The sequence below is a fragment of the Folsomia candida genome, unplaced genomic scaffold, assembly GCF_002217175.1.
Source record: "Folsomia candida strain VU population unplaced genomic scaffold, ASM221717v1 Fcan01_Sc010, whole genome shotgun sequence".
Classification (NCBI taxonomy): domain Eukaryota; kingdom Metazoa; phylum Arthropoda; class Collembola; order Entomobryomorpha; family Isotomidae; genus Folsomia; species Folsomia candida.
The window spans coordinates 2662667-2686669 of record NW_019091202.1 but is presented as its reverse complement, the minus strand read 5'-3'; the positions used below and the strand labels follow the sequence as shown (position 1 = coordinate 2686669).

General features: G+C 38.1%; 3 protein-coding genes across 4 annotated transcripts; 1 reads left to right on the top strand and 2 right to left on the bottom strand.

The window, feature by feature from the left end:
• Positions 1 to 10244: 10244 nt before the first annotated feature.
• Positions 10245 to 12239, bottom strand: LOC110854728. 2 transcript variants are annotated; one of them, XM_022103186.2, is made up of 4 exons: positions 12011 to 12239; positions 11747 to 11851; positions 10818 to 10969; positions 10245 to 10706 (listed from the first exon to the last, which is right to left on the bottom strand). In XM_022103186.2, exons 1-4 carry the CDS (start codon positions 12174 to 12176, stop codon positions 10620 to 10622), a joined length of 510 nt encoding a protein of 169 aa, XP_021958878.1. In that variant the 5' UTR covers positions 12177 to 12239; the 3' UTR covers positions 10245 to 10619. The 2 variants fall into 2 exon arrangements, with proteins under 2 accessions (XP_021958878.1, XP_021958880.1); XM_022103188.2 differs by having other exon boundaries at positions 10249 to 10706; positions 11983 to 12239.
• Positions 12240 to 14005: 1766 nt separating this feature from the next.
• LOC110854799 (highly reducing polyketide synthase alt5) lies at positions 14006 to 18241 on the top strand. Its single transcript, XM_022103246.1, has 4 exons — positions 14006 to 14477; positions 14537 to 15648; positions 15783 to 16220; positions 16292 to 18241. The coding sequence occupies exons 1-4, from the start codon at positions 14006 to 14008 to the stop codon at positions 18239 to 18241; spliced, it is 3972 nt and encodes a 1323-aa protein (XP_021958938.1).
• A 1162-nt stretch (positions 18242 to 19403) lies between these two features.
• On the bottom strand, positions 19404 to 21895 carry LOC110854691. Its single transcript, XM_022103157.2, has 4 exons — positions 21716 to 21895; positions 21543 to 21608; positions 20833 to 21467; positions 19404 to 20180 (listed from the first exon to the last, which is right to left on the bottom strand). The coding sequence occupies exons 1-4, from the start codon at positions 21731 to 21733 to the stop codon at positions 19577 to 19579; spliced, it is 1323 nt and encodes a 440-aa protein (XP_021958849.2). The 5' UTR covers positions 21734 to 21895; the 3' UTR covers positions 19404 to 19576.
• Positions 21896 to 24003: the final 2108 nt, after the last annotated feature.

Genomic DNA, 24003 nt, shown 5'->3' with positions numbered 1-24003 from the left:
TAAGAACATCATCTACAAGCTCTTTTCTCTAGGTGCAACAACGTGAGTGAGAGTTATGTAAAAATTATCATTTAAAATTCAAAGTATCTACATACGACTCATTAATATCACTTCCCAGGAAAAATTATGAAAAACAATCCATTGTGGTTAAAGCCGTAGTTAGTTGAAGGGTAAAAGTAAAAAGATCGTTAATTAATTAAACTTCTACTCCAATTTCTGGACAATTTAGATTAATTCAGAGGTCGAGGCAATAACTCCATTGCTTGCTTCATCATAGGCTAAAAGTTTTAGCCTGTAATTAATTACCCGCCTGACGTAATTAGTATTTGAATAATTAATTTCTTTTTCTCGTTAGATGTAATTAAGTATTTCGTAATTAATTACATATCCAGGTAATTAAGCAACACTGGCTAAAACCTAAAAGAGGTTCGGAAAACTTTACAAAAACCTTTTCCCCCAACATAGTGGTCTCCACCTTTATTACTTTATTACTGCATAGCATAATATGCCCGTGTGGGTAAAGCGAACAAATTAATCACTGCTGGCAAATACACAAATAAGACAAGTCAATTTGGTATTTAATTTTGAAGACATTCATTTAATTAGGGCACCGCTTAAGTAACCTCAACATTTGAAAAGTCAGGTAACCTAATTAATCTCCAATTAAACACGCATGCACTTATACCTACATATATAGGGGCCCCTCCAGTAGGGAAATTTGTTCACTCATAGGTTTCTCCTTATTCCACATCTACCCTGAAAAAACTCCGGTAGAGTAAGATACATACTCTGTACTGGTATTGATTTGGTAATAGTTTCCTACCAGACTGGTTGTAGTTTGTTTCTGAGTGCCAATTTTCTCATTTCCTCAACATTAGTCGTAGCGCGTAATTATTACCATCAAAGGAATATACTTACTTCGATGATCCTTCAACACCAGTTTGCTAAGAGGGCAAAGTTTCAAAATGCAAGCGGCCTGCTTACGATTTGAGAAACAAATCCCAAGAATGTCCTTGCTTTACGAATTTCCTCCTGTGTTTGGGAACAGACGTTCTGGTTGGAAGAAATTCGTTCGATTAGCGACAGGAAATCGGTTCTTGCTTAAACTTGGATTCACTGGGTGGCCAATTCCCCCCAAATATGCCGTCTTCAAGTTGGTCACCGTCCTCAACTTTATCTATACTGTGGGAATTTTTGTAACTCTTGGGTTCTTCTACGCGGGTCAACTTTATATCAAAATCGGTGCCGTAATCATGCTAAGTATTGTAGGATTATTCGGGCTGTGTAATGTGGCATATAATGTTCTATTATGCTTCTTCTCCGACCAATTCAACTGGACCATGAGAGAAGTTAAGCAACTAGGTATGTTACACTTATATAACCCTTGAATAGATACCTAATATAGGGACCTAATCAGAAAAGCGTGGCCTATGTATGTATAATTTATTTCTTACAATGAAGGTGTTTAATCGTTATGGCTATGCAACTTTTTATCTTTATGAAGACATCCTCTCTTTGTTGTTAAGACAACCTATTTAAAATATCTATAAATATTCTGCCCATTCGTTCACTTTCGAATTGATGCAATGGCCTTGATTACACAAACATTAGGAATCCAATCATGATATGAGTTTCACAGTTGGTTATTTGCTTTAAGCAAGCTACATGAAACGTACTCTCGACTCTTGTAAAAAATTTCCACAGCAATATTATTTATAAACGAGCTACATAAGATTGAGAATAAAAATATTTGCAAAATCGTAGCACTTTGTGCTAAGTTGGTTGAAAGTCATAGCTCGAATGTCAGGCATTCTCTGTTATTGCGCTTAGTTTCTCAAACCCACGTAACCACACTAAGTTCGTGCAGTTTTGAAGTTGACAATTTCTTATAGTTGGGAATGCTTTTTTATATTGCAGCTGGTGACGTTGGCACTACAATTGTGAGCAAAGGGATTATGCAGTTAGTAATTCTATCGTATGGCTTCTTTTCCTTGATGTCCGCCCACGTCATGTTCGCCATATCACCCCTATTCGGGCTAAAGCTGGACCCTATGTACTATTTCCTGTTGCCCCTCCAGTTAAACGGTGGGTGGCGAGGAAAGGTATTACGCGTATGCGTCGGGATTTTACAAGGCTACCACTGGACGTTGGGAACGTACATCGTTTTCATCACTGGGACCGAATTTGTATCCATGTCGGCAAATATTTTGACCTGGCTTTCCAATCGGAAAAATCTGGATTCAGTGAAATATAACTCGATCCGAATATTGGTGACTTCTTACAATCAAATTTTTGCTTACCTTTGTTCATTTATACTAGGCTGCTCTACAGCTATTTACGTTAGCTCGATGAATGGCATGATAACATCGTACGGTAAAATACCGTTGGGAGTTTATTCAATTTTCCCTTTTGCAGCTGTGGTCATAATGCTGTGCTGGTCCGTGGGGCTGAATGCGTCGGCAAAGGTTTACATAAGGTCGGGAGAGTACATAAAGATGTACAAGGAAATGTGCAGATTGGAATTTGACCAGAAGTGTGGTGTCAGAGTATTAAGGTCGTTGAAAAGGGTGGGAATTATTTTTGGTAGTCTTGGGACTGTAACTAAGCTGTCCTCCTTGCAATTGTTCGATGTTTGGATGGATCAGACGGTGGATGTCTTGCTGGCCTCGGATTAGAATTGCTTATAGTTATGCGTTAGTTTTTTTTGGTTTAGCTTATAAAGAACAACTTTTTAGTTATATACTAAGAACCAATATTTTTTTTCAAAATTAATAATGCCGTCCATGACATTCGTCCACGGGCTTACACAGGAGACATAAGTCGAGGTGGAAACTAGTAAGTGTGACCTCAGGCGTTCCACACTTGGGTAAGATTTAGAGAATACTTGTATCTATAATTTTGGCCACCAGTAATAATTTAGAGGATTAAGGTCTGCAGATGCTGAGCACCGTTCTAGAGATAAAAAAAGTTAAAAAAAATCATCTGAAGCCAGTTTTGGACAATTTTGCACCTTGCGCAGGAGCAGAGTCCTGTTGAAAGGTCCAATATTGATTTTCGGAGGGTGTATGCTTGTGGTTAATAAGTTTGGGCTCTGGGACACTCTGAAAATGATTCTTGGTCCGAACTTTTACTCCTTGCGGTAAACAACAGACATTTGCCTTTTCCGGCCAAATTGCTCACATTCAAAGATGCGAAAACTTATGCTTCCAACAGTTTCTAAGGTGGTAGTTTCTGTTTATGACTGGAATGATTTCTCAATCGAGAACCTTTGCACGAACAGCCATGGCATATTTGTTAAAAGGCTACAAAATGTGCCCCATATACTAATTTTTTAAGGAGAGGTCGCAATATAATTTTCTGGTTTTATACAAGGACTCGCAGTTGGACTGGAGGATGGCGACTACTCGGAATTACTCCAAAAAAATTACGAACAATTAAAAAATGTCGATAAAATTGGCTTCATATATACAGTCAATTCAAAAAGTATAGGCAACACCCACACAAGCTAAACAAAATTATCTGTAACTTTTGCATGCATCATCAAATTAGCATGAAACTTTGCACGAATTTGGAAAAACTAATGTAGTGTTCAATTATAATCATGTTTCCGACTAAAATTAAATAACCAGCACGTTATCCTGACTTTGATACGAATTAGTCAGGTACGAACCTCCAAAAAGTATTGGGAACGTGTGTTAAAATTGTTTGTGCGAAATTTTTATCACGACATACCACTGGTCAAGGTAAATTAATCCGATTACAGAATATAGCTCTACATATGTATATGTTTCTTCCTTCTCCGTGGAAACACCTGGAACACCTACAAGTCTCTAAGCGACCATCCCGTCATGGATTAAAATGACCCTCATATCGCGTTAAGTACCGTTGTGGCCAAGTGTTATTTCCAAGATTGTTCGAAATCCATGCCCCCCCTGGTGAGGGACGTGTCTTACCAGATATTTGATGGAAAAATGACTTGCCTGTGCCCCAACATAATTTATAATTTCTGAATTCTAAACATATATTTACATCGAAATTGTTTGATGCACGATTAAAAGTAATTTTAGCGTTTTGAGGAGTAAATGCAATCTAAATTAAATTAAATATACTAAATTTAGAGGAATGATGAGTAAATAAAGCGCTAAATCTAAATCTTCTGGATTTAGTACAGTTTCCCTAATAAAGTTGGAGGTTCATTAGCCTTATCAAAAGGGTGACATTATTTTTAAAAGTGTAGGAGTAGATGAAAAAGGATTGTGATTTATGTTTCAAAAATATTTGTCATTAAATTCGTAATTCACAGACGCAAACAAATTATTATTTAGAATTTTCCTAAATTGTAAACTTTCTCTTGCTTAATAATGAAACTAAAAAATAAAACGTGGTTGGTTCCTGCATGTCGTCTTTCTCGCAGAAATGAACTACCTCTCTGCCTCTAAGGGATCGTCCATATATTACGTCATCAAAATAGTGGGTGGGTGGTTTTGATCTTGATGACGTCAACATATTTCTGTAGATTTCATTGTCTTCGCTCAATTTTTTACGGGCTCTCGTGAGGCTAGCGCAAAGCGCCTCACCTCACTTAACCATGTCTCATCTTGCGAGAAATAGAAACCATGGACCGTGATTTTATTCTTTCGGCTGAATACCGTAATATCAGCTTTAATTATACCAACTACATTTTGATGGACTAAAATAAATTTAAAAACTTCGTTTCGACGAAATCATCTGGATTTTGAGCAAGGCCACAACATTTATGCATGAATATTTAAGTATATCGAATTGTAAGTTTTTTTGATTAACTTGTAATTAAATTATTCTCGAATTAAACTTGGCAGCCCTTTAATATTTATGGCTTTTACAATAATCAAAATTTACAATCATTTAGGTAAAACCTCATTTTCCCATTTTAATAATAAATGAGCGGAGAAATACAGCAGACAATACGTTATTGGAGCTGAAAAAATTGCATTAAATTAAGCATTAAAATGATATCCCATATGAAAATGAAGATTAATTTAATTATCGACCATACCCCGTCGCGCAGTGGGGGTGATCCGATTGAACCAATTTTCGAACTCGACGGGGAAGTAAAAATTAGAAACCAAATGTCAAAAACGGGGATTGATTATATTGACCCGTTCTGGAGATATCCTGCTTACGGACTGGCGTACGAAGGGACGGACGGTCGGACAATAAGATCACAATAAGTAGCTGACACTACTTAATAATTGCAGATTTGCAGGAAGAAGGAGGCGAGCCTCTTCGTTTACTGAAAGCAAAGGAAAGTGGACTGCTCTTATCCAAGGAACAAGTTGAACGGCTTCGCGATTTTCGGAAACGTATAGAAATGAAGATGGACAATTTTAAACGATTGGGAGATTCACAAGGAGCTAGCCAAAATCTTCCCGAGAAAAAGTACGAGTACGTCAAGGCCAAGCACCCTAATATTGCTGATGATGTTGGACGAAACAAGTTGGACGACCAAGACTATACATTGAGCAACCTGGCTAAGATATTAAACAGGATAATCCCAATCGTTGACTGCCACAGTGGTGCCGACGACAAACGGCGAAGTGGAACTTTGAGAACAGTAAAATCTTTGGATAATCTTCTATTAGAAATTAGACTACTCGGTAAATTTGCAATTGCTCAATTATTTACTACACAATTTAAATATTTTCTAATGTGCTTTGTCTCTAATTAGGGTTCAATATTAGAAGAAGTAGGCTCTACCTGAGGCCCTTGCCGCTTAATTGTTCTACTACTGAAGGAAAGCCTCACGTGACAACTGTACCAGCGAAACTGATCAAGGCTCAAAATACTGTACGTGCATCATATCAAGATGCTCATTTTGCTGCCGTCGAAATTAAGTACTTAAAAGACTTTGCTACTCAATTTGGACCGAAGATCGTGAGTGTCATCATTCAAGACGACAAATCACGCGTGCTTCTGGGTGTACCGGCTGCCAAAAAAACTTGGGCTAATATTCATGAAAATGTGCTACCAAATTCCACTTCCACATCATGATTGGGTGATTGGACACAAATTAATTCCTTAGGTGTACCCCGGCCTAGAGATTTATGATAATCACGTTTCATACAGCGGGCCTAATTGCATAGCCATTCGGTCTGGGATACACGACTCGAGTACTGCTAAAAGTCACGCTGAGGATTTGGCTCATTTAGTCAAACTAGAAGAATTAAAGGGTCTATGCAAAACATCTGATAAAACCTTTAAGCCAATTACGATCGTATTTTGCGGCGGTCCTGATGACAATCCCAGGTTCCCAAAAACATTGGAATAAACAGCAGTTAATTTCGTTTGCTGGGATTTGGATGCTCTATTTATTGCAAACTGCGCTCCACATAAATCTGCAAATAACCTGGTGGAACGACGCATGGCACCACTCTCCAGAGACCCTGGTGGAATCATTCTACCCCACGATTCGTTCGCCACCCATCTGGACAAAAATGAAAAAACTGTCGATTTTGAATTAGAAATTCTGAGCTTCCAGAAAGCAGAAGTTTCGGCTGAGGTCTGGAACCAACATGTGATCGACAAATTTCCCGTAATTTCCGAATTTGTTTGTACAGGCTGATGGAGCGAAGAAGCGGCTACGTCCTAATTATACATCTGTCAATGAATGTGAGTCTTCAGAAATTTTTATTTTCAAGTATTAATAATGCATTTCACTAGATGTGATATTCTAAGTTGTCATTTTAAATTGGAAATAAGAGACGGATCTATATTCGTCGTACTAAACGAGTTTCTGACTGGAGAAATTATCATTAAAAATTTTCGAATTTTGGCACAGTTATGCATAAAAGTCGAAAATATATTGGATAATGTGGTCAGTTAGTAAGATCGATTTTAAAAATACTTCTTCGGGAACAATTACGTCGCATGATCAGTGTTTCAATTCAGTAACTTTACAATGCACTTGCCTAAACTGGTTTTTCCTGATTTTGGCAGGACTATTTTTCAATTGCTAAAGCACAAAAATAAGCTGTCAGTTTTGTTGGGTTTACTTAAATTATAACGTTGTCTCCTAAGGTGGAAATTTGGCAAAAAATTTTAACCAACATTACAAAAATTGAGCAAATTGATTCAACTTTTTCAGCCGTTCTGCCGTTCAAAATCACAGAAAAGAATTTCATATGCACATTTTCGGATAGACAGATTCAAGTTAATTCCTGGCATGCAAGCACCAGTTGCATATTTATCAAGCTAAACCAAATGAAGTCCTGTTGCACCCCTTGACAGGAAATTAAGGACAACATAAAAACTACAAACGTACAATGTGAGAAAAACCTGAAACTTATAAGTGGAGAAGTTTTCAGAACTATGATTTAATTTTTTTTCGAAATCGACATATTTATTGTAACGTTCTGAAGACATAAATTTCTACCTAAGGATTGTTGGAGTTACAAATTTGTATCTGAAATTTTCGAGCTCTGCTGAAAAATCTTTAATTTAAAAAGTTCGGCCTTCGATTTCGATTTCGACTCGGCGTTCGATTTCCTAACCGAAGATTAGAAAACAAAGCAAGCTAAAAAGTCGAAGTACCTGTCATAAATTGTCAAATGCAGCGATAAAAAATGTTGAAAAGAAACAAGAACAAATATGCATGAGTCCTTGAGGGAAAAATTTTTGCCCGCACCAATTCCGTTAGTTAGAACCATTGTTTCTAATGTTAAATAACACCTGCACTAAATTAGTGCACGAAAACATACCTATTCACTTTCATTCATGTGACTGATTATGATAGTGAATGAAAATGTATTTCCCGTGATTTGAATGATAATGAGTGAAAGATTCCGTCATTTCAGATAAATGACTGTGAATGCAAGGATTTCTCACTCATTTAATTTTTCATCCTATGCTTAATACATGGGACGAAGTAATAATTGAAGTCAGATGAAGTGAAATGAAATGAGCTTGAAAGACAATGACTGAATGTGAATGAAAATCTTCACTCAGAAATCAGGATGATTGAATTATGAATGAAAAAAATTTTGAACAGGTATGCAGGACAATGTTTTCCAACATTTAATAACACCTCTTAAAAATTCGGAAAAGTGCACGAAAATTAATTACAATAATTTATGCTCAAATAATATTGAACTAATGCAATTTTTCTAAATATTCGATTAATTGAAAAGTTGTTGTTGTATTAAATTTGCTTCATTATTTCAGCATTTTTGTGTAAAACAGTTTTTCAATACGAAAAATAAACGAAAGTTTTGAAAATAAATGAACAACACAAACACTTGTCACTTGTTTGCAATGTTCTTGGCGAGTATTAATTCCATGTTATTCGATATGCGTACTAAATTCTAAATGGATAGGATAAGTTTTACTAGTGTAATCGATGTCAACTACTGTGATGGATACATGCACATGTATAGTACATTGGTAAGGTTTCAAACCAGTACATAAGCTTAGATAACTGAATTTTACTCTCATTTTGGAGGGTAAGAAAATATAAAATTCCTCTAAACCATGAAATTTTCTGCATAAATTGTATTTTAGTTATTTGTATGCATTTTCGTGCATTTTTATGTACCATGCATGCGTAAAAATAATTTCGTGTGCACAAAAAGAAACACTGATAAGAACTGAAACTGGACTTCACATTTCCGAATCAATCGACAAAAGACATTTCTTCGATCTTTTCACAAGAATTGACTCCGAAGTTCTGTTAGAAAATCCTTCAAAATGTTTTGACGTATTGTCCATCAGTTCAGGCCACAATTTGTGAACACACATGCAACAAATGCGAGAGAAATTTTGTAACCAAATCTATTTAGATTAGTTAGTTGAACATAAAAAGTTCCAGAGAGATTAAAATTTAATGCATATTGCCGATCAATAAAATTGTAGAAATGGAAGTTACCGGTGCAATTTTATTCATTAATGATACGGAAGCTTACATACATGCCATTCTTCAGAGTAATTAATACCGGTTATAACTGTGTTATTCTTTTGACTTAAATACGTATTACCTATAAATGTATTCGTTAATAAGCTGTATTTCACCTTTAAAAATAAAGAACAATATATATTAGCTATATCGATTGAAAATTTTAATATTTAATATGTTGACGTCATCATAGGGGGTGGGTGGGTGGTTTTGAGCTGTGATGACGATTGATGATTTTGGGGTGGGTGGGTGGTTTTTTCACGATTTTTTGATGACGTAATATATGGACGATCCCAAACGGTAACTTGGGTATTACAGAATTTCTAATTTCTTGCAATCACTGTAAGAAATTCTCCTCTACGTTGGAAAACTTACAATGAGGAGGTGTGAGGTGGTTATCGATACCGATATCCACCGGACTAATTTTAAATTGTTCACGTTCAAAAATAAGTAGACCCGTATTTTTTCGTTTTCCTGAATGGGTATTTTTACGCCCCTGGCGGAATTTTCAAAAAAAAATTTCAGCCAAAATTTTGATTTTTAAAAACGCTGTAACTTTTCGAATTTTAACCCGATTTAAAAAAATAAACCCAATTTTTGTTCAGAATTACATCCCTGAAAATATAAAAATTCATTTTAAAAAACTTTTAATTTTCAAAAAATTATCGTTTTTTGGGTTTATAAAAATTCAGAAATAGCATGGAAATTTTTAAAATTTAAAAAAATGAATTCTTATATTTTCAGGGATGTAATTCTGAACCAAGAATGGGTTTATTTTTTGAAATCGGGTTAAAATTCAGCGTTACAGCGTTACAGCGTTTTTAAAAATCCGAATTTTGGATGAAATTTTTTTTTCAAAATTCCGGCAAGGGCGTAAACATGCCCACTCAAGAAAACAAAAAAATACGGGTCCACTTATTTTTGAACGTGAACAATTTAAAATTAGTCCGGTGGATATCGCCGATAACCACCTCACACCGTCGCATTGTTAGTAGGAGAAAACATTCATTAGCTAACATTTGATTAGATTACGAACAAAGCCCCATGCTTACCCCGAACAATAATTTCCGGTTTACGATGCTCACCCCGTCGGGAATCAAGTAGCTTTAAACTCTTCAATTGAAGGAATTGTGAGTCAATAATTATTTTCGCAACATAAGTGGGTATACTTATGTCTGTATCAGTTCATACAATTATGTATAATATAAAATTTTAGAATTTCTAGTTTTTATAAAAATGTCTAGTTTTATTTTTTCACATTTAACTCCCGGTCCAATATGTATAATAATATGTCATTTAAAGAGGAATTCCCGGATGACATGATTGAAGGAAGCCCCATAAATTGTGAAAATATCTTATACCGTTTCATTTCCCACTCGTGTCGGGTGAGTAATTAATCATCAAAGAAACGGAAAGTTATAAAAAATATAATTTTTGGATTTGCTGCACAAACACGTCTGGTATTTAATAATTTATTTCTAATTGATGTTTTGTCATTATCGTGATATAATTTATTTAAACATTAATAAATGGTAGAATCAATACAACGATGAAGTACTTATGTAAAATACATACATTTATTATTTGTTTACAAATTTCTAGAGGTATTGAAAACAAAATGGAATTTGTGTTTAGAATTAATTAGCTGGTTCGAATGCATCCAGTGCGAAAGAAAAATTCATAAATGTACCTATCAGTTGCCTACCATAGCGTCGAAACAACGGCTAACGTGATATCGACCTGATAAGTCAAATAGTACCACCCGGAAATAACCAGACTTCTGTTAAATTATAAAATACAATATTGTTAAATGCATCGCGGAACAAATACTAATTAACAAATTTCTATTTATACGTAGAACAACAAATGAATTATGTATGTATGTACGTACCCCTCCAAGTTCACTAGGAATCACAATCTGTCGCAATATTTTGTACTGGCTGCCAGCGATGAAAGAGTCCGTGAGCGAAATAAGGGCAAAGATGTATAACTTACTTTCGTAATAAAAACGAAGCTGATATTGCGTGGTGTTGGAGCTATATCCTGCAAACATATTCAATTTATATTCAGGTCGTGCTTATTTACGGAGGATGTAAATTTTAAGTTTTTGCACAGTTGCCCCATTTCCACCAAGTTATGTGTCATACACTTGTAGAGATAAGATTTGGAGATTTTATATCCACTCGCATTTGTGATAAGATAATATTTCCACTTTCAAACGATACTGACAAGGACCAAAGGTTATAATTGTTTGACCTCAAGCCGCACAAAGGTTACGTATGCAACTAAAGAAAGTTGTTGTGTTCTGAGAATTTTGGCTGTTTTACACTCACAATTATTTTTTGAAATTATTTACATGGGTCGAATTTATCGTATAACAAAAAGAGGGTGGTCAACTTTGTATTTGAACCCTGAGTTTTTACGAATTATGCTGAGGAAGAAACGCTATAAACCAAGCAGGCATAGCCCCGCTTGCCCTTGCCACACCCATCCCGTAAGCACAAAAAACTGTTTTTGATCATTGCAACATCCACCAGAAAATCTATTTTCTTAATCTGGAAAATGCAAACGCAAAAATCCATTGTCAAAGTTTGAGTTTTGGCGAACAATTGAAAACGGAGGTTTTTATGGTTGTATGTGATTAAGCGGGTGTGGCTGGCGCAAATTGGGCGATGAACTATTTCTGAATTAACATATTTTACCTATCCAAATGCATCAAATTCTTGGCTAGCATGGTGCACCCTTTTTATATTAGTTAACATGCCAAATTAGTAAAAATTGACCCGACCAGGACCATTTAGTTTTGGCAAGAGGCTTTACCTGGTATGAAAGTTGGTGACATCTCATACGTATTTGAGACATTCATCAGGCATGGTTGACTTGTGCAGCTAGTTACTTCCATCTTGACGAGGGTTGCAGTTTCGCCTGTGCAATCAAACATAGGAATTTTTAATATCTACGATCAGAAACCGCCTTATTCATAAATATTAATAACACATGAAGAAGAAAGTAGTGCATAAATATACAATGCACAATGAGGATATAACGAAAATTACCTTTGCTACAGAATAAGCAGAATCTTACTAAAGGCACAAGATCTCGGCAGGGGCGAAATAACACCGAGTTGCACGATGGCTTGGTCCCCATGATTGAATGGGTCGATTACAGCGCCCTCTACTGAAAATAAAGTAGCCATAAAGACAACTCCCAGCAACAGGGTGAAGTGTAACTTTTTTGATGACGAGCCCATTTATGTATGTAGCAAATATTTATGCAACAGGGGAAATATTTATGTAGGTTGGAGACTGATCTGATCCAGTCTCGTTAATAAATATTTTTCCACCCCAGGATTTCGTTTTATACCTATTCGATCTGCGTCACCTGGGCAAACTTGGAACAAATTCATTGAAAATTTTGTGATAAGTACCTGATAAGGCAGTTCTTGGAATTAAATTGGTGGCCAGGCTCACCCAGTTGTTTCAAGTGGTTACAATGCATTATATAATTACACGTATGTACAGTCAGTTATGTTATAGTCTATAGTTCTAGTTATACATATGTATGTAGGTATGTGTGTGTAAGGATGCTTGGAATTCCAACTGTCTCTTCAATATAGGACGACTACGCCGTATTAATAATGCGTGTGCAAAATCTGATAATAACTTTGAGATCCACGTCCCATGAGTAAATATATACATATGTACCTTACATGATAAGGCGACAAATAAATTATATGGTATGGTATGGTAGGGTACACACAAAACAAAAATTTGTCAAATCAACACCGCCGGTGTCAATATATGACTTAACCGCCTTGGTTACAATTGTGATTCCGAGTGGTAATGAAATTTTTCCGTCCGGTCATAACAATATAACCACTGGTATCAAAATCATCAGAACTCGAACTCAACATTGTAACCAAGGCGGTTCAGTCATATATTGACACCGGCGGTGTTGATTTGACAAATTTTTGCTTTGAGTGTACATATATGATTTAGACCTTATTCGGCATATACATTAAGAGTATTACAATTTTTTTACTATTATTCAAATAAATTATACAACCAAGCGATACAAATTAATTATGCGTACATTACTTATTGACAAAATCACACAAGAATTTAAAAGTTTGTATATATGTACCTATGTTCGTACAAATGGTAATTGCATGCAAATTTAAAATAAATGCGATGGATACCTAGTATGACGAAGCTACATACTTTCGAGATAAAGAAAATCTAAAATCCTACGAAATAAAAAAACTTTTTGGCATTTCAGGAGATAAAATTCTAAGAATAAAAACTTTGTAGAGAGTGTGGCGAACGCAAATAGGACCATTGAGTAAATCTGATTGGATGAATTTGTATCATCGCCAAGTACTGCAGCATATATATATGTACAGACATCATCTTAATCTCATATGGAGATGCACAAGCGTTATCAATAAGAAGGGTTGACATTAGCCAGTAAATTTCCTGGCATGCTACAGATTTTTATTTGTTAAATGAGACACATTTACGTTTATATTAATAACTGATACACACGCGCACATAGATCGGATATTTTGCGTACTCCGGCCTCCGGCCGGCCATGCGTACTCCGGCCTCCGGCTGGCCACGCGTACTCCGGCCTCCGCGTACTCCGGCCTCCAGAAAAAGTCGCGTACTCCGGCCTCCGGAGGCCGGAGTACGTACCCCAAGCCCGGAATTCTCCTATCTATGCGATCGGAAATTTTGCGTACTCCGGCCTCCGTACTCCGGCCTCCGGCCGGCCATGCGTACTCCGGCCTCCGGCCGGCCATGCGTACTCCGGCCTCCGGCTGGCCACGTGTACCCCGGCCTCCGCGTACTCCGGCCTCCAGAAAAAGCTGCGTACTCCGGCCTCCGGAGGCCGGAGTACGTACTCCAAGCCCGGAGTACTCCGATCTATGCATCCCCGTATGCTGGGTTATCGGACTTGGGATATAAATTTGGTCCACAATTCAGATCCCTTCTAAATTTAAAATCGAACAATTGCACGCTCGAAGCAGATGTAACCACACCTATATTTGGTCAAGATGCGGGTGAAGGAGGGAGCTTTATGGTCCATCCCATCATATTGGATGCTCTCATACAGATCACGCTACTGGCACAACAAGAATCACTCACAAGCTTGAGGGTTCCGGTGAAAATCTCAGAATTCGAACTAGTTTCTAATCTTTCCGATAATGTTGGCAAGAATACTTGTGTCAGACAGTTCTGTGTCCAGGCAGGACTGAACTCCTCCACAGTGTTTATTCAAGGAACAGATTCAAATTGGCGTGCCTTAGCATCCATGAGCAATTTAATCACGGTCAGCACAACCTCGAACGCGATTCGACTAATGGTTAAAGGAAATAATGAAACGACTGGGCATAAGGAGAGTGACCAGCTGCTACCTCTCTTTGTCGAGGAGTGGACAAAAGAGGATGAAGCTATGAATTCCAGTACCTCTACATTTATAACGGCATGTGAGGCCATCTCCAGGACTGCCGAAGAAATTCAAGAGCATAAGCGAATTACTTCATACATCGGTAAGCGCGTTGCAGAAACGTTAAATTCACTGGGGTTTTCCACTTTCACGCCCGATCAGCGGATCACACGAAGGGAAATTGCATGTCATCTCGGCTTAAATCACCTGCTTTCCTGGCAAGGTTGCTTAAATATGCTGGGGAAGCAGGGCTATTAACGGAATATTCCCCAACCGAATACATTGTATTGCCTTACGCGGACTGTTTAACGGAGACGTCATTGGAAAGTAATCATGAGATTTTACGAGAGGATTGGGCTTTCACAAAATTTTACATTTCTAAACTGGTCAGCATTCTTCAAGAGCCGGATTTAATTCTTCCCCATCTCTTCCCCCCATCCTTACCGTCGTTGGATCAACCCAATGAAATTTTTGCTACCCAAACTTCCGACAATATTAATTTTTCGGCCGAGCGGTTGTACACATCTACAGTATGTTACAATCTTATCGAAAACTTTATTGCCGTGTTTGCTTCTTTTCCAAAAGACAAAACTAAGCGACTCCGTATTCTGGAAGTGGGGGCAGGCACTGGCTCCACGACTCGCGAAGTGCTTCACCACCTTCAAGATTCTTCATCCACTTACACCTTCACAGATGTCTCAAGTAGCTTACTAAATCGGGCCGAAGATTCTCTACCGCATGTTCCAGGGGTACAAGTGGACTTCTGTGTCCTGGATTTGGAGAAAGACGTTCTCAATCAAGGATTCGCGAAGGAGGCCTTTGACATTATTATTGCCATTAACGTGTTGCATGCAACCACCAACCTAGACAAAGTCGTTGGAAATCTACGAATGTTACTTAGCCCGGAAGGTCATATACTCATCGCCGAACAGTTTCAGCCCTCTGCATTTACTGATATCATATTCGGCCATTGCAAGGGATACTGGCTTTTCCAAGACGATATCCGGTCAGACCACTGTTTAATCGGTGGGGACACGTGGAAGACAGTTCTTCAGTCCAATGGATATGGGGAAGTATCAATTGTGGAAAATACCGATTTCAAATTCGTCATAATTATCGCCAAGAACAAGGATATCTCACCACCACCTTACATTGTTATTTCTACACGTGACAAGGATGAGCTTGCGAACCAACTTGTAGCTTCAAATAAAGAATATGCGACATTACGCAAGATTAGTGATCTACCAATTTCAATTCAATCGGAAGATAAAATTGTATATTGCTTTCCACAAGCACTCTTGCGGAACTCTTCCGGATACTCTTCCGGAATATTATCTTGGAAGATAATATTCCGGACCAGGATCAGGTGCGAGAACAATTAGAACAATTTCTCTCTTTTTCACGGAAGTTGACATCGGTTGGAAGGGTTAAAGTCATACTCGTGAGTCATGGTCTTATTCCCGTGGGCGATCAGGAAGCCCGTTATCCAGTTGCTGGTCCATTCCGTGGTTTTTCGAGATCTCTGGCCAACGAAATTCTGCAACTGGACATTACCTGGGTGGACCTGGATCCCGATGAAGCCACCCTGCAACATGTTCAGGAGCTAGTGGCGGAAATAAATAATAGAGGAACACAACGTGGTCGTAGTCAGGCCCCATTTGTAACCTATCGAAGGGGATTTCGCTATGTAGGAAGACTAGTTCCTCTCGAATCCCCTTATCCAATGCTTACATTGCCGCAAGGATATCCTGCTCAACTAAGACTACCAGAATCTTGTGCTATGGAAGACTTACAATGGGATGATTCCCTCGCAAGCGTGGGGGCTGAGCCCTTGGCTGAAAACCAGGCAAGACAGCGACATAAATAATGAGAGTACTTTGTAAATATATTTTAACTATACATATTCTTTCTTAATAGATTCAAATCCGGGTTCAAGCATCAGGCCTGAATTTCAAGGATATTTCAAACATCCTGAAGCCAACCGTAGAATTTGCGTCAGCGTCATCCATTGGGGCAGACATTTGCGGAGAAGTCATCCGAGTGGGATCGGCGGTTCGTGACTTACATGTTGGTGCAAACGTTGTTCTAGCAATGAATATGGAGCTAGCTCCACTTCCAAACGTTGTTCAAATTAACTCATCTCATGTGGCCTTACTCCCCGAAAAGCTGACATATCTGGAGGGAGCCACTTTACCGACCGCGTTTTACACCGCGTATCACTCACTTATTACAGTCGGTAAATTGAGTCGTGGGGAATGGGTCTTGATCCACACCGCATCTGGGGGTGTTGGCCTTGTTGCAGTTCAAATTGCGCTTGCAGTTGGAGCTAATATAGTGTGCACCGCTGGTAGCCGAAGGAAAAGGGCATATTTAACCAACGTACTAGGATTGACAAATGTGACAAGCAGCAGAGATGTTTCCTGTTTTATTGCCGGGGTTCAGAAGGCAATAAAAGACTCTGGGGTCCATATCGTCCTCAACTCACTCACGTCAAATGGTTGGAAAGAGGCGTCGATGTCAGTGACTAGAAAAGGAGGCAGATTCGTAGAGATGAGCAAATTAAATATTTGGAGCCACACGGAGGTTGAACACCTACGACCAGATGTTACATACTCGGTTGTAGACCTTAGTATTCTAGACGAAGCCCGTACGATCTACTTAGCACATGAATTGCAAAGCTGGCTGGGCAGCGGCAAACTGAAGCCAATATCTTACTCTGTCTTTGAACCACCAGCCATAATTTCTGCCGTTGAACACCTACAAAAGGCAGTACACATAGGAAAAGTAGTCATTAGGTGGACAAAAGATATCTTTAATGACCAAAGCACATATTTGATTACCGGAGGATGCGGCGAGCTAGGAATTGAGCTGGCTAAATTAATGTTACTGAACGGAGCGAAGCATCTGGTCCTAGTGAGCAGACGTCATGGTGGGCAGGAAGCCGTACTCTCCAAATTGAGGCAACGTGATGGGCATTGCCATAATGCTAAGGACGAGTTTGCCGGAGTTGTCGTGGAATATGGTGATATTTCAACATCTGCCGGTGTGAATGAAATAATTAAAAAAATTACTTCCAGAGGCATGCCGCCACTTAGGGGTATTTTTCACGCGGCTGGAGTTCTTTCGGATGCAACGATCCCAAATATGACGATGGAAAAAATGGATTTAGTATGGGCGGGAAAGGCAGGAGGCGCATGGGCTCTTCATGCAGCAACGTCTGGCTTGAATCTAGAGCACTTTGTGCTTTACTCATCTGCCAGTTGGGTTCTTGGTGGGCCTGGACAAACAAATTCTTCAGCTGCTAATGATTCACTCGCATCCCTTGCTGACTATAGGCATCGTCTTGGACTGAAGGCAACAAGCATCGCCTGGGGTCAGTGGGGCGAGATTGGAATGGTTGGTGGTTGGGAGAGGACTGTTTTTGCAGTGAAACCGTTTTCAACCGCACGTGGGATCAATACGATGATTCATATTCTCCGAAACGCAATCCAAATTGGGAACAATGTTATGGCTGCCGAACTGAGCGACGACGTGAAATCATCGTGGTTCCGAAACTACTTTAAAACTAATGACAATATCGAGGCAGCAGATTTGAAAACCGCTGACGTGCAAAATCATGACCATCTTGGATCGGAGAGTTTAGATGAAGTTGTAGTTAATCTCTTATCTAAAATGTTACGTATTCGTGATCACACTAAGCTCCAACGGGCCGTATTGACCGATGTTGGGATGGACTCGTTAATGCGAATTGAGCTAAAAAACAAACTCCATACACTGTATGGCGTCGTTGTGGAGGTGTCTGAGAATGATACCTTATCAGAAATTACCCAGAGTTTAACGAAAGCCGTTGGTAAGCCTTCAAAGTAAAGCGTATAGTACTAGGCTAGCTTCAATTTACTTAATTCAACTTTATTCCCCACTGTACGATGTAACCAAATTGATTTCCCACTTTAATGTAGTCCTTATACACTCTAAATAATTATTTTTGGGTAATGGTTTAGGAGACGGTGTGTCACCAATGCGAAATTAGGAACTGGTTAACCGAAGCCTACTTGAAGTTGTTACTTAAAACTTAGTACTTTCGTGTAAAAAGGCTAACATCATATCATTGGCACGTTTAGTTATTTAAAATAACGACGCCACGTGTGCTTGGTACATGAGTTTTTTTCAACTTCTTGCCCTTCGTCGACAAAACGTTTCCATAATCGTTAACGAAGCATAGAGCACTACAATATGCGCCTCTGGCTAGGGCTGTCTCAAAAATTGTTAAGTGTACATTATCTTAAACATGTAATTTCTGGCCAACTATAACCTCTAAAAAATTGTATGGATTATTCAATTATTTTGATTTCGATATGTAAAACAATAAATAAAAATGCATTACACGTTCTTGGCAATATTATCTGAAATTCCGAGCATTTCGAATACTTTCTTATTCGACCGCATAAAAACTTACCTTTAAAACTGGATCCAAAGTCGACGCATCTCATTCATTTATTCAATATGTTTATTCGCCCTTTCCGCGAATTCGTTACGTTTCCGACGTAACCATATGTACATACATTGCCTTAACTTGCACATAATTATGTGCAATTATGTTATGCACAACCAAGGGCGGACAAACTTTGCATGCTTGTCAGTATGATTCATTCCTTACCAACCTTATAAAATTGCTTAGAAACGTTAAAAAATTGCCTAGCAACGTCACACATATTCCTTAGCAACCTTAACAAATTCCTTATACGAAAGTCAAAAAACTCCTAGGACACGTTAAAAAATACCTTAGCAACAGATAAAAATGCGTCATGAAAAACCGCCTCGGAATTTTTGGCCATATGTACCTCCGACGCTACAATTAGAGCTCGATTCATCCCTATATTTCCTACTTAATTTCTTATACATTATACATAAGCCGGAGTTTTTTTGGCATGTATGAATATTTAAGTCCTGCCATGGCCCCAATAAAATAGACGCAAGGTAACAGATTTATGAAACATTGATATAAAAGACAAAATTAATTTTAACCATATAACTAGTACAATTTCTTGTATTTTTATATCTTTCTGTCTTTCCGCAGACCATTATCATACTTATTTTACACTTTTGAAACTGACAAACTTATTAAATTATAAGTAACCACACACATATTTGCATAACTAATGGAAAAGAATGCCGATAAAATGAGTAACAACCATATCATAATTACGCAAGATTAAGTAATCTCTGTAAATTCGAGACCACATGATCTCTCGCGTTCGGAAAAAGCGCCATAATTCGGACATAAATCTTAATTTGATCAAGTACACCTGGATAATTACGAATCCTCACGTCAACCTGCTTCACAGACGGGACAACTTGGCAGTTCATTTCCGGCGGAAGGAATGCCTCCACTCTGGACGCCTCCTTCGTACTACAGAAAATATACAAGGTTTCCAAAACTGGGAAATTTATGGCGTAATTAATCGGCCCAAAATATCCAGATTTTTCGAACACGACGTCTGTCAGCATGTCGGCATAATCGAGGCAAAGTTTTTTCAAGACGGGAAACACGGGAAATTTCCATTGTAGATGGTTTTCCTCTTCGTTTATCCAGCTCATGTCGAGGTCCAGGTGTTCCAACGTGGGGGCGTGTTTCTTTAATAATTTGTAGAAAATGGTTGGTAGCTCGTCGACACGATCGTCAATTTCAAACTCAAGAGGGTGTCCATTCCCCAAAACGAATTTCTTCAAACTGGCAGGGATTTTGAGGAGACATTCCAACCCATTCGTGTTCAAATCTCCGCCCAATTTCAGGCACGTGAGGGACCTGAAATCAATTTAAATAAGTTACAGAGGAAAGAGATTTCCTAGCGTATGGTCTCAGATTTTGAGCAATTTAGTGTCCCTCCCCCTCGATTTCGATTATAAATTTAGGATGACCATCCGTCCCGGTTTTCAAAACCTGTCCCGAAAATGTCCCGGTTTATATATAAAATCGTAGGAAAAAATTAAAGTTAAAAGTTATCTCACTTTTTCGCCAAAATATTGACGAAAAAGTAGACTTTAGCACATACTAATACATACCAGCAACGTGCCTGTAATAATGTTTACTTCATTGCTTTTCCTTGATTTTTTCTAGAAATTGGGTGATATCTGAACCGGAAATGGAAAATGTCCATAATATCCATTAATAATAATTTCCATTGTTCAAAATTTGGACAAATATATGGTCACCTTATATAAATTTAATTAGGATTAAATCGGCCACAAGCTGTAACTTTACTCGGCGTTGTATTCTATTTAGTTGCATTAGCAGTTCGTGTGCTTTTTCGAAAATTTAACAGTAACTAAATTTATTATCGATTGACTGATACTGATTTATGTACTCAAAATCTGAGAGCATACGCTGGGACACCTCCGTCGTTAGTAAAAGAAGAACTCAATTTACAATTTTGAATCCAAAAATGTGTATAACTTACCGCGATAAATTTGGTAATAATCCATCCTCTGACATCGCCACTAAATAGTCACAATTTGCCTTGAGATATTTCAGGTTCGGGAATGATACCGCAATCGCGCGACCAATTCTTTTGACCGCTCCGTCAGAATCGAAGTACCGCCCGACCCCTAATTTCGTCAATTTTGGGAAGACTGTGCCCCCCAGTAGGGGGAAATCGAGGGAAACCTCGTCTTCCAGCCATTCAGATTTTAATTGTTCCAAAGTTGTGGACGACGACAGGATAAATTTGGTAAATAATTCTCGTTGCCAATGAAACTGATCGCCGAGCGGGTACTGGACACAGATTGATTTAAAATTGTTGTCGAAAGGAAACATGGCGAAATCCGGGGGTGGCAGATTATATTCGGTGGATGGAATCGCTAGACGGACGTTGCCCGGGTAAAATTCCAGCTTTTTTACCACGTCGGAAATGTCCCAGCCGCCCAAATCTGCTCCGAAAGGGTGCCCATCGTCATCATATCCCGGCGAAAATTCGAGGGTTATCCTTGACCTCACTTTTAGAATGGGGGTAGCTCCATAATTCCAAGGAGAGGAGACAAGCCGACAGTTTTTGATGTCGGAGGTGCCCAGGAATTTGCAAATGTGACCAATTACCTGAAAAATCGGTAAAAAAACTTGAAAAATAAAAAAAACGTATGGAATACATATTTGCGAAATAAGTTTTTATACATCGGGGTTAAGAAATGGTTCTTCGTGGGGGGCATCTTCTCGGCTGGAAATTGTGGGTTCTCCTGCCTTAGACAATAATATGGGATAATTAATTAATTATTTCATATTTCAAAATGTCAAAACTAAGGTTAATTTTGAGTTTTTATTCATTAAAAAAATTATTAGTAACTTACCTCCAAAACGGCAGACATAATTAATTGCTCGCTGGAATAGACAGAAGAGGAAAACAGCGAGTGGAAATTAGTTCAATTATAATTATTGTGTAATTAAATTTAAATTCGATCGAATAAATAAGAAAAAAAATAAATTTATTTTTTCTCTTCTCCTTCGCTCGACAGCAACGAATGAATGTGTGAAGCAAACGAGGGCAAATTTCTACCACCACACTTTGTCTCCCTTCGGCCTTCTTGCGGTTGTAAGATTCTCATGGAAATTTGCATGAAAAAACGAATAACGATAATAATTAATGAAACAAATGAATATAATTAAAAATCAATTTTTATTTTAGTAACGAAAAAGATAGTTTTGATAATGCGAATATAAGTTGACGATTCGAATCGTAATAAAAATTGCGAAAAGTAAAAATCTACAGATATGCAGTAAGTAAAGGTTATAAACTTGACTTTTATATAAATACCTATTTATTTATTTACATGAGGCATTCCAAGTATGTGAAGTCATGAGAGACAAATTAACATCTAATATTACTTACAATGGAGGCGCAAACCATGTTCAGCCCGGATAATTTTTTGACCTTACTAGTTTGAAAGAGCAAGTCTTTAGAAACAACATTTGGTTCGGCACTTGCGCAGATGCGCAAAATTCAGCACGTTATGGGCGCCGCAAGTTCGCAGAAACGCACGATTTTTCGGGCAATGGCCAGCGCGAGCTCAACTTCGTGCGTTTTTGCGAACTAGCGGCGCCCATAACGTGCTGAATTTTGCGCATCTGCGCAAGTGCCGAACCAAATGTTGTTTCTAAAGACTTGCTCTTTCAAACTAGTAAGGTCAAAAAATTATCCGGGCTGAACATGGTTTGCGCCTCCATTGTTAGTTATGTAATCTATATATTCTACCCAATCATTGATGCGTAAAGAAGCTATCTTTCGAAATAAATAAACCGTAGTAACGTTAGAAGTAGCTCACCCTGTAATAATGATTTGGTTATAACTTGCCCCAAAGGTGCAGAAAAATGCAACAAAATAGATACATAATTTTTTGCAATTATGCACCAATGGTGCAGAAAAATCCAACAAAGTGGATCAATAATTTTTATGCAATGTTGCACCAATGGTGCAGAAAAATTAAACAAAATAGATCAATAATTATTATGCATCGAGAAGCGTCCAAAAATTGTGCACTGGTGCAGAATTACCTACGAACAATCAACGATAATTTTGAAAAATTTATGTCAAAACTGTATGATCATTTCTCCCGGATATTCTGCATTATTGGTGCGTTTTGCGTCCCTGCCTCCAATTATTTCGCATCATTTTGTGTTCCCGATTGTTAGATATCAATGGTCCTATTAACTTGTTGAAAAATTTGATTCGGTTTGTTTAGTACCAATGGTGCGCCTAACGTATCCAATAATGGTCAAGGGGCTGTTTAATTAGCATCAATTGATGCAAAAAGGTCGTTAACAGACAGACGGACGGACGGACGGACAAGAGGAATTCAATAGCTCCCGTGCTACGCAGGGTGAGCTAATAAGGGAATGTCCATAAATTTATGTGAAACATATCACATTGCTTTGCGTGACAGGCCGATTTGTGGTTCCTGTTAAAAGATAGTGAAATGCGTGACCACGAGGAACCAGGGTTTGAAAAATCGGCATTTCTTTTCTACATGATTAATGAATGTTTCCTAAGTATTGTACACGGCAACATTTTGTTGCCAACATTTTCACCATTTTCTTACCCTCATGTTTCACTGCACACGAAAAAAAATGTTTGGTCGGAGACCGTTGTAATAAGTGGGTATACCTGCCTTAATATTTTTAGGTTTCAGGCGACCCAGCAAATTTAAAATGGGAAAATTGATTTGAAACTTACTTTGATGACACTCCTTCCGTCGGGATGTAGTGAAATCAATAATATAATGAACATTTTAAATTAGCTGCAAAATCTACAGGTATTGCATTATCAATGCAATACCGCTCATGCTTGTCTATAGTAAAGCATGACATTTACTCGTTAAATCCGTTATTGCTGGTTTTACCACTTTCACAGGAGTTTCGTAGGAGTTATGTACATAAAATAATAAAAGAAAAATTAAGATTCACATGACACTTATGTGCCTGTTGAATGGTCCTTTAAAAAATATATTGGGGACAAAGTTCATACGTTCGACTCGGTGTTTGGCCGGTAAAAAAAAAGCGAGAGGAAATTTACCTAAAATTGAACTTTGCCACTTTGCTTTGAACCTGAACCTCAGTCCGCACCAGAGGAACATGAGATTTC